General features: G+C 46.3%; 1 protein-coding gene across 1 annotated transcript in view; it reads left to right on the top strand.

Moving 5' to 3' along the window:
* Positions 1-9,594, top strand: part of LOC116755861 (sodium/potassium-transporting ATPase subunit alpha-4-like) — a 29,206-nt gene extending 19,612 nt beyond the window's left edge. Inside the window, 7 exon segments of the mRNA XM_032635881.1 lie at positions 1,664-1,818; positions 1,975-2,098; positions 3,362-3,507; positions 6,291-6,419; positions 6,513-6,616; positions 9,191-9,282; positions 9,566-9,594. Coding sequence (XP_032491772.1) covers positions 1,664-1,818; positions 1,975-2,098; positions 3,362-3,507; positions 6,291-6,419; positions 6,513-6,616; positions 9,191-9,282; positions 9,566-9,594 — 779 coding nt within the window.
* Positions 9,595-10,901: the final 1,307 nt, after the last annotated feature.

Below are 10,901 nucleotides of genomic sequence, written 5' to 3' on the forward strand. Positions count from 1 at the left end.
GGAGAAATCACTGTAAGTCAAAATTTTGCAAATTAGATTCAGCTGGTACTTAGCACGTCACCCTCCGGAGCCCTTATGAGATTGGAGGGAAGTCCAGATTTTCTAGGGAGAGTGGGGCTCTAATACAGCATAGCATTGTTTTTCTTCTCTCATGGGGATTCAAGTGGGTCTACAGTAAGTTTCAGGGTGTAGCTATACCGTGAGACCACTCTGTACTCCACAACCTCAGGAGGACTTTCTAGCAACCTGTTGTCTGAATGATGTTGACATATCAAGATCAGCTAGAGCCTGATCTATGAATTAACTACATGAGCTAAATTAAGCCCCCTCTTTCCCAGAGACGATACCCACTGGCGTACAGGAGAACCCCAGAATTCTGCTTCCCAGGCTCCCTGATTTCCGATTTCTTCCGGGAGCTATGTTATTAAAATCTATGACAATCCATAGACCTTGTATGATCCTCAGTATTTTATATCCACTCAATTCAATAAACTTTCTGAGTATCGACTATGTACCAGGCACTATTCTTGATGCTGGGGATACTATAATTGGGAATCAAAGTACATATCCCTGCCCTTGTGTAATTTAATTTCCAGTGGAGACAGACAGACAATAAAGTAAACTGAACAGTATAATAAAAGAAGACAAGTGCAATGGAAAAAAATAAGTAAAGCAGGGAGTGGAGGGAGGGATGACAGTATTAGAAAAGGTTGTCGGGGAAGGACTCAAGCCATCTTGCAAGGCAGGAGGAATGAAGGTGAGGGGTGCCCAAGATCACAAGCTAGTTATGGCAGAAAATGGAATTGGAGCCCAAGCCCAGGCTCTTTCCACTTCAGACTTTTATTTAAATTGAAGTATAGTTGATTTACAATGTTGTGTTGGTTTCTGGTGTACAGCCAAGTGATTCAGATACAGATAGATAGATACATATGTATATATGTATGCACATATACATATGTATATATGTATGCACATATATATACATATATATTCTTTTTCATATTCTTTTCACATTATAGTATATTACAAGGTATTGAATATAGTTTTCTTTGCTATACAGTAGGACCTTGTTGTTTATCTATTTTCATACAGTAGTTTGTATCTGCTAATCCCAAACTCCTAATTTATCTCTTCCCTGCCTCCCCCTTTTCCCCTTTGGTAACCCTAAATTTGTTTTCTATGTCTGTGAGTCTGTTTCTGTTTTGTAAATAAGTTTATTTGTGTCATATTTTAGATTCCACATATAAGCAATATCATATGACATTTGTCTTTCTCTGTCTGACTTACTTCACTTAGTATGATAACCTCTAGGTCCATCCATGTTACTGAATCAGCCTTAATCTTCTAATGGCTTTTATACTGGCATTCTCACACAGCTCTAAGTATTAACAGGCCCCACCCTGCTTAATTTTCAGAGATCAGATGATAGTAGCCATGTTGAACCCAAGAACAAACAGTATACAGATATGGCACGTTAATAAATCATGGCTCTAATTACTAGTCACACAATTTAGAAACAAAACTGGGGCTGCCAAGGCCTAAGACCTTCGGACCCTTTCGTGGATTGTGACACTGCTTTGTAGTGGTCTCTCTGTCCAGGTGCTGATTTGTGGGAGGTGTGAACTCTCTGTGCTTCTCACAGAAGGTTGACCATCCTTCCCAGGCCGCCTGATCTTTGACAACCTGAAGAAATCCATCGCCTACACCCTGACCAGCAACATCCCCGAGATCACCCCCTTCCTGCTGTTCATCATCCTCGGTATCCCCCTGCCTCTGGGCACCATAACCATCCTCTGCGTTGACCTGGGCACTGACATGGTGAGGACTAAGCTGGGATCCAGCTCATGGAACTCCCGTGAAACAGACTGAGGAGTAGGAAAAATCTGTGTCCAGGGAGAGGGGCAGAGCTCGAGTTACTTCTGAGTTTCCTTCTGAACTGTGTGTTCCCTGTCACTTCCACCCTCCATCCTCCAGGTCCCTGCTATCTCCTTGGCTTAGGAGTCGGCTGAAAGTGACACCATGAAGAGGGCTCCACGGAATCCAAAGACTGATGACCTGGTGAATGACTGTCTCACTGGCGTGGCCTACGGACAGATTGGTGCGGCCAGAGGAATGAGGGGTAAAGGGAGTGGGGAGCGGCTGCAACGGCGTGGCCACAGGACCAATCTTGGCTTGGAAGTCAGGGAGATGTTTTCTTAACAACAAACGGTGCTGGGCCCTGGGACACAAAAAAACATTGATCTCTGATCTGCCCTTGACTTAAGAGTCTAGTCAAAAAGGAGCAAAAGTACATAAAATGATGGCAAGTTGTTCTCCAAGTGCCAAATGAGTATAGATAGGACATACTGCAGGAGTACAAAGTGAGAGGACTCACCAATCTTGAGGACAGCTGGAGAGGCCTTATGGAGGAAACAGGACTTAAACTTGGTGCTGGAAGATAGGGCTTAGACTAGTAAATGGATGAGCCGGTGTGGGGGACCAGAGGACACCTGATTGTTGAAAAGTGAATAAACCAGTTTGGTGGAGCGCTTATTCCTGATAAAGAAGTAGTGGAAAATGAGGCTGTGGACACAGGTAGCATTTATAGCAGGGCCAGCCTTGAAAGACATTTGAGAGCCATTAGAGGTCTTTGTTCTTGAGTTGCTAGATACGATAGGGGTACAGGAAAGAGATGGGGACAGAGGAGACAATTCTAATATCTAGAGATGGAAACACATAGAAAAAAAGCACAGATTTAGGAGCCATACCTACGTTTGAATCCCAATTTTGCGACCTGTATGACCCTAGACAATGACTGAGTCTTTTTCGTGCTTCAGTTTTCCCACTTATGAAATGTAAATGATGGTTCAGAATTGTTGTAAGAATCAATGTCCACCGGTACCTACACAGTGCACAGATCTGTGGTCAGTAGGCAAACATTAACATCAGCCATAGCCGTGGTCCAGGCATGAGGGGGTGGAGGTTTTGACCAAGGGAGAGGCAAGGGGCAGATGGGAGAGATGCGAGGGGATGAGAGGACTTGATGAGTGTCCTGGTGTCAGAGAGAAGGGACAGGGCGGAGTCCAGCACTCACTCAGCGGGGAGAGGGAACATATCCCCTCTAAGGTCCTTTCCGGTTTTAAGCTTATATGATAAAAAGATGACGCTAGATTACAGCTTAGAAAGAAATGTCAGAGTTTGGAGACAAGTCCTACAGAGATGGTGGGATCAGATCATTAATGGCATGAATCTTCAGCAATACAGCTCAGACACACATCAACCCTGCTAGAAGCAAGCCCCGTGCAGCACCCCTTCCGTGATCTGCCTTCTGAGATCCTTCTCTGAATCAGGTTCCCCTGACCTGGGACTCTATCACTCACAGGGATGATCCAGGCTCTGGCAGGATTCTTCACCTACTTTGTGATCTTGGCTGAGAATGGTTTTAAACCTACTGATCTGCTGGGCATCCACATCAGCTGGGAAAATCGATACCTCAATGACCTGGAGGACAGCTATGGACAACAGTGGGTGAGTAAAAGGTAGGGTAGTAGGTTGTGACCGGTAAGAGTGAAGAAGTCATGAGGAAGAGCGAGTGTAGCAAGTTTTTGCAAAGTAGGAGAATGGAGGCACCAGGCAGACAGAGATGATCCTCATCTCCAGTCCTACAGGAGCTTTCTAACATTTGTCCTCAATCTCCAATCGCATCAGCAAATATTCTTCTCTTTGTTTACGATGACTTCATTTCCATTAATTCCTACTGTCTGTTGTCTGTCCTTATCTTCCTGGGTCTTTTTGGCTTCCTTGGACCTGGAAGTCTACTTTGTCCATCAACTTTTGGGGGCTGATTTCTGGTTTTCCAGGTTCTAATCATCATTGTCCCAGAAATGAGTGCTTCCACTTCCTCCTGTTATGCTCCTTTTCCAAGGGTAGTCAAAGAGTACGATTTTAAATCTGAAAATGTATTTTCTTTGTATATCTCTTCCTTGTTCTTCTAAACTTTTTAAACTTAGAGGATGCGTCTCTGTATCAGTCATTCCTAACACCCAAGATGAATAAGGTCCAAACCGAAGCCCTCCAACCAACAATATTTGCTTAAGAATTTTAGTGCGTATGCCTGTTTGCATCTGTGAACACTCCCTTCCCAATTTCTAAGACAGTGAGAGGTGTGACACCAATTTTTGCTAGAATCATAGGACCACAGAGTTCACACAGTCTACAGAGGATATTATGGTCTACTGCAAAGATTTAGTGACTTGCTTAAAGTCCCACAGTGAATCCCTATAACAGTTGGATTAGAAATCTGGACTGATTCCTGGCCGGCACCTTCCCACTTCACCATGATGTCCCCAAACCAAGTTAACTGCAGGTCTCTCAAAGGTATGTTAAAATCGGGGCTGTTGGAACATTGCCCCTCATACACAGTAGGCTTCCACTATCTGAGCCTCATGAGACCAACAGATGTCAATGTTCCCAGCTACCAACACTGCTTCAGGGTCCAAAGGTGTCCAGAGTCCTCATTGCTATGTACCTTGTCAACATCTCCTCAGTCCTCAGATCAAGCCCCTTGTTAGCTTTATATCTTGATACCATCTCCCTGCTACCAAGATGAAGCTTGACACATGTTTATTTACAATAAGTTAAAGATAATTAACTTGAATTAACGTCAAATTACATCAGTGACGTCTTGAGATATTGCAAAACGGGTTGAGAACAATTGCCCTGCGGAATAAATGCCATAAAGGCAAGGTCTCTGCCTCTTCCATTGCTGTAATCTTCAGATAATCGAGTATAGAGCTGCCCACCCAGGGAGTACCCTACATACTGCTAGATAGCTCCTTATCTTCTAAATACCTCTAGCAGTAATTCCATTGATCACCATTCTTTCATTCATTCATTCAGCAAGTATTTGTTGAGCATCTTCTATGCACCAGGTACTATTTTGTCCCTGGAATATAGTAGTGAAGAAAAATGGCCAAGTTACTGCTCTCATGGAGCTTATATTCTAGTTAGGGGCACAGCGTGGGAGGGGAGAAAGATAATAGCCAAATATATAACATACTGGGTCCATAGATTTTAAGTCCAAGTCCAAGAAGTGTTGGAATTGGGATACTTGAGTAGGTGAGGTGGAAAGATAAAGACAGTGATCAGAGAGAAAAGAGGTGCTTGAAATTAAAATCACGGAAAAATTGTGACTATTGGAAAAGACAATGTCTGGAGTTTAACCATGGAAGTAAGCAGCCGGGTGGGGAGTAGAGGATACAGTTGGAGGAGAAGATTAAGACTGTGAAACCACGGTACGGGAAGGATCATCAACATGTATATTTAAATCTCCAAATCCGAGGACACAGCAGTTAGAGTGATGGTGAGTCAGGAGCTAAAATTTTCAAGTGATGATGGGAGTGGCTCAGTTTTGGTGGCTGGCTGCAGGGGATAGTGGTGGTATGATCTGATGCACAGAAATGTGCTGACAGGTCTCATTCTGACTTCAATGCTTGGCTCATCGATTTCCAGCCTTTGTTTTCTAATTGTTTAGGGCTCTATATCTCCCTCCAAGTACAACATTGACCACATCCCATGAGGTTCTATCCGTAGTATCTCATTATTATTTAGTCCTACATATTTTCAAATTCTTTATTCGACCTACAAGTTATTTATAAACATGCTGTTTTATTTCTTTTTAAATGGGCTTTTTCTCCAGTCGAATTTAGATGCTCCTCTCCTGTGTTTCCATAGCCCTTTGTGATCTCCCTCTTGTAACCTACCTACTGTGCTGACATAACATTTATCTTCCCCACTGGACTCTAAGTTCCTTCTGTGTAAAACGTGAATGAAAGAATGAACAAATGGATGAGTGAATGCCTCCCCATCCGGTACCACTCTTCGGGTATCCCGTTCCCCTCTGCATGCAGATTCCCCTCTGGCCCCATCTTCCTTACCTTTTTCCTCTGACCCTGTTTTCCTCTTGAAGTCCACCTTCTTCTCTTACACCACCCTTCTTCTTAGTAAATATTTATTGAGCCATAGTACCTGCCACTCACTGAACGAAGCATGGGGAGAGGAGACACAGAGATAAGTAAGACAAGGTGCTTGCCCTTGAGGGGCTCTCAGACAGGGAAGGCAAACATATAAACAACTCACAATTACAACATGGAAAGTGCTAAGACAGAGATACACGTGAAGGGCTGCAGGAATCTAAATAGGGGACCTATCTCAGCCTTGGGGTCTGGGGAGGCAGGAGAAGGAAGAGGCCTTTGAGGCATATTTGAATCCCTCCTGACACTGACGGCTCCCCTCTGCCCACCCTCCCCCAGACCTATGAACAGCGCAAGGTGTTGGAGTTCACATGCCAAACGGCCTTCTTTGCCAGCATCGTGGTCGTGCAGTGGGCTGACCTCATCATCTGCAAGACCCGCAGAAACTCTGTCTTCCCACAGGGCATGACATGAGCACCGCCCACCGGCCCCAACACTCCCCCGAACTGCACCCCTAACTCTCCCTCCCGACCTCCAACACACCCTTAAACATTTCCTCTCAGAAACAAGATCCTAATATTTGGGATCCTGGAGGAGACGTTCCTGGCTGCTTTTCTGTCCTACACTCCAGGCATGGACGTGGCCCTGCGAATGTACCCACTCAAGTGAGTAAGGGGAGGGGTGCAAGGCGGGGCGTCTCTGGGCACAGGGAGAGCACATGGGAGGAGGCGTGTTTGAGCGGGGAAGTCAAGAGGGGAGCAGGCTCCACTCAGTGATGTAGAGAGAACTGCCTGTGCTCCCACAGCGCATCCTATCTGGGAAGGAATTCGGGACTGTACCAAGTGATCGCAACCCACTAGACATGCAAACTTAGCAGATTTGCCCGTGCTTAACAGAGTGGTACCTCTTCTATGATAATGTGTGGTATAGCTGTCCCAGGCTACACATTGCTTGGAGCTGGTGTAATCATAAAACAGCCTCATCTATGCATGGCTAACTCTGCTGTACTTCTGCAAATCCGTTTTAATGTGCATATAGGTGGGTGGGTATACTGAAATTCTTACTGTCTGGTACCTTGTTTGGTTCAAGTCCCAAGTTTTTGTTTCTTTGTTTTTTACATTAGTATATGCTTGTGAAACTTTTCCATTTAACATTTTTATAAAGAAAAAAGCAAAACTCCCATTTCATTCCCACTCCTCCCCCACCCTGCATTGGTAACCTCTATTAATAATTGAGTGTGTAGTCTTCCAACTGATTTTCTATGTGTTTACAACACTTTGCTCACCTTTCTGTCCCTTGGAGTGTTTTATACAATGCTTTGTATTCTGTAGCTGCTCAATTAATGTTTAATAAAAGACATTGGCACTGCCCTTAGATACTGACAATTCCAGGTTTGAATTTTGGCTGTACTGTGTATTATTCTATGACCCTGGACAAGCTGGTAACCTCTCTGAGCCTTAGCTTCAACTGCAAAGTCTCGATAACACACACCCGGCAGATTGGTCTGATAATTACAGGTAGAAATGCATATAATACATGAAGCCTGGCATTTGGGTACCGGCGGGCACTTTGTTAATAGTAGCTCAGTTTTTGCTGCTATTAATGTCAACGTATGAGAGTAAACATGGCTGAGCATTAACTGTGCTCCCAAACACTCTTGTACATACCTTGACCATAAAACTCATCACCTAATACTGTGATTATTTATTTTGTGTGTTTATCTAACCTCTTTTCCCTGATTGCTTGAGCTTCTTGAGATCAAAGACCGTCATGTCATCATTTCTATTTCCCCAGGACCTAGCACATACACAGAGTAGACATGATAATTGTTGTTGAATGAACGCATGACTGTATGTCTGTAACTGTTTATATTGGTTGAGGGGTGTCTGTGTGTGTGTGTAATGAACCATGGCCTAGGCCTGCCCTGTCCAATATGGTAGCCACCATCCTTATGCAACTACTGAGCTCTTGAAATATGGCTAGTGAGACGGAGAAACTGAATTTATCATTTTAGTTAACTGAATGTTAAAAACTAAACCAATGTCAAATATTTTTCAATTAAATACAACTTTATTGTTTTGGTTAGACTACATTTTCCTTTAACCACTGAAAATTTAGTGTCTGACTTGAGATACACTGTCAGTGTAAAATGCTCACTGGATTTCGAGGACTCGGGATAAAAAGAAGAATGTAAAATAACTCATTAATTATGTTTATATTGATTACATGTTGAAGCAATAATATTTTGGATATTTGGGGTTAAATAAAACATTAAAATTAATTGCACTTGTTTCTTTTTACTTATTTTCATGTAGCTACTAGAAAATATTAACTATCATATGTGGCTTACGGTATATTTCTTTTTTTTTTATATAAATGTATTTATTTTATTTATTTATTTTCGGCTGTGTTGGGTCTTCATTGCTGCGCGCGGGCTTTCTCTAGTTGCGGCGAGCACGGGCTTCTCACTGCGGTGGCTTCTCTTGTTGCGGAGCACAGGCTCTAGGCACGTGGGCTTCAGTAGTTGTGGCACGTGGGCTCAGTAGTTGTGGCACGCGGGCTCTAGAGCGCAGGCTCAGTAGTTGTGGCGCACGGGCTTAGCTGCTCCGCGGCATGTGGGACCCTCCCGGACCAGGGCTCGAACCCGTGTCCCCTGCATTGGCAGGTGGATTCTTAACCACTGCGCCACCAAGGAAGCCCTCACAGTATATTTCTATCGGACAATGCTGCTCTAAGCCAGCTCTCTATCATCCAAGGGACAAATGTGGTCCTGATTCAACCCCTCCCCAGAGTCCACCTTCCTGGTCTATAGAAGAGATTCAGGACGAAAAAGATTTCACCATCTTTGCAATATGGAAGAGTGTATATATTCCCTGGCAAGATCTACCCCACATCTAGTCTCAGACCCATCCTGCTTGGAGTTTGTGTGTGCAAGGTCTAGAGAACCCAGAAAGCAAAGGAAGTCTCCCTCAGTGACTCCACAAAAGCTGGTAGACAATCTCTGTGAACACTGCATGTACCTCTAATATGGCATTTATCCCTTTCTGTTCTCACTGGCTTTTTATGCTGCTGTCTTGGGCCCCTCCGCCCTCACTCCCCAGGCTCTGACCTCCTCAAAGGTAGGGATCAACCTCCCACACAACAAACGAAATACTCGATTCCCGGGCGCTGTTCTCTGCACCTGCCTTTCACTGGCCCCTCTATCTCCGCCCCCGCTGACCAGCTTTTGCTCTCTTCAGGATAACCTGGTGGCTCTGTGCCACTCCCTACAGCATCCTCATCTTTGTCTATGATGAAATCAGAAAACTCATCATCCGTCGTCACCCTGGCGGTGAGGCTCCCCTGCACCCTGGCCTGAGAGTCTGCCAGCGTCCTGATCAGCTGCCCCACTCCCCCTGGTTCCTCCAGGCCCACTGCCCTTCTCCCCAGCTCACTGCCCAGCCTGTGCTGTGCCTGGACCCTGCCCTCTAGTCCTTGACCCCAGCACGCGGCTCCTTCCAACCCTCAGGGCCCTGCCTTCCACCGGCAAGCCTCCCACCTTGTCCTGGCTCACCCTTCCATTTGTCTCCCCTCGAGGCCTTCCCCAGTTCACTCTGGTCTCTTCTCTTCCACAGGCTGGCTGGAGAAGGAGACCTACTACTAACTCAACAGAGGAAGATCTTCACATGACATCAGGGTGTCCTGAGCGCCAGGTGGGGGAGGGTTGCGGTAATGAGTTTGGGAAAACTGAGAGTGCACATCAGTTGGGGCGGGGAGATGCCAGGAGGAAGAACCTTGGATGAGAGAGACAGGTGATCCTAGGGCTGGGTTGAGGGCACCATGGATAGGAGATGAGGTGGGTTGAGGGGAGCCCAGCCTGCATCTGACTGGAGTCCAGCAGTGGGCTCAGTAGCCAGTCAAGAGAGTATATGTTGGGCTTCCCTGGTGGCGCAGTGGTTGAGAGTCCGCCTGCCGATACATGGGACACGGGTTCGTGCCCCGGTCCGGGAAGATCCCACATGCCGCGGAGCGGCTGGGCCCGTGAGCCACGGCCGCTGAGCCTGAGCGTCCGGAGCCTGTGCTCTGCAACGGGAGAGGCCACAACAGTGAGAGGCCCGCGTAACGCAAAAAAAAAAAAAAAAAAAAAAAAAAAGAGTAAATGTTTGCAACAGCCCTTAGCTCCTGGATGTGTCGCATCTGATTTTTGGAGATTGGGAATTACTGTGATGCTCTCTCCCTAGATCTTCACGGGAGCCAGGCAGGGGAAGTCTTTCGGGGACCAGAGTCGAGGCTGGGAAGGGATCAGAATCAAGCATCCCTGCCCCTTGAGAGTTACCCCCTCAAAGTCACTCTCCAACCCGACAGAGAGCAAGGACAGGACAAGTCCTGGGATCAGAGAAACAGAGGAGGTGAGAGAGGAGCAGGGGAGCCACACGTTACAGAGGGTCCACAGTGCCCACTCAGTTCCTCAGATCAACTCACAGACTCACAGACTTTTCATGCTAGACCTTATTTTATCATGAAGAACCTGAGCTCCAGAGAGGTTAAATGACTTGGAAGGGGCCACGTGGTGAGTGGTGAATGTGCGGCCACTGCCCTGCCTCTGAGGAAGGGATTGGTGTTCCCGTAGCCCCAGTCATTAGGGCACCTCGACCCCATCCCAGCCCTCAGCTGTTTTCTCTGGCCTAACCTTGAAATAGAGGCTGGAACAACGCTGAATGGATCCCTGTAGCCTTTACTCTAGGCAAAGCACCCGCCCCCCTCATGCCCCAGCTCCACACAGGTGACGGATGTTCCCCAAAGCCTGGCCTCCAAGCCTGGGCCCAACACTTGCTGCGTCTCAGGCACGTGAGGAGTCCCCGCCAGCCTTTCCCTCCTGCCCACCCTTGGCGGCAGCTCTTCCTTCCTCTTCACCCACTCGCTGGCTTTTGCTCTGTGAGCTGGTCCACTTCACCCTGTGGATCGGTTCAC

Source organism: Phocoena sinus, chromosome 1, assembly GCF_008692025.1.
Source record: "Phocoena sinus isolate mPhoSin1 chromosome 1, mPhoSin1.pri, whole genome shotgun sequence".
Lineage (NCBI taxonomy): Eukaryota > Metazoa > Chordata > Mammalia > Artiodactyla > Phocoenidae > Phocoena > Phocoena sinus.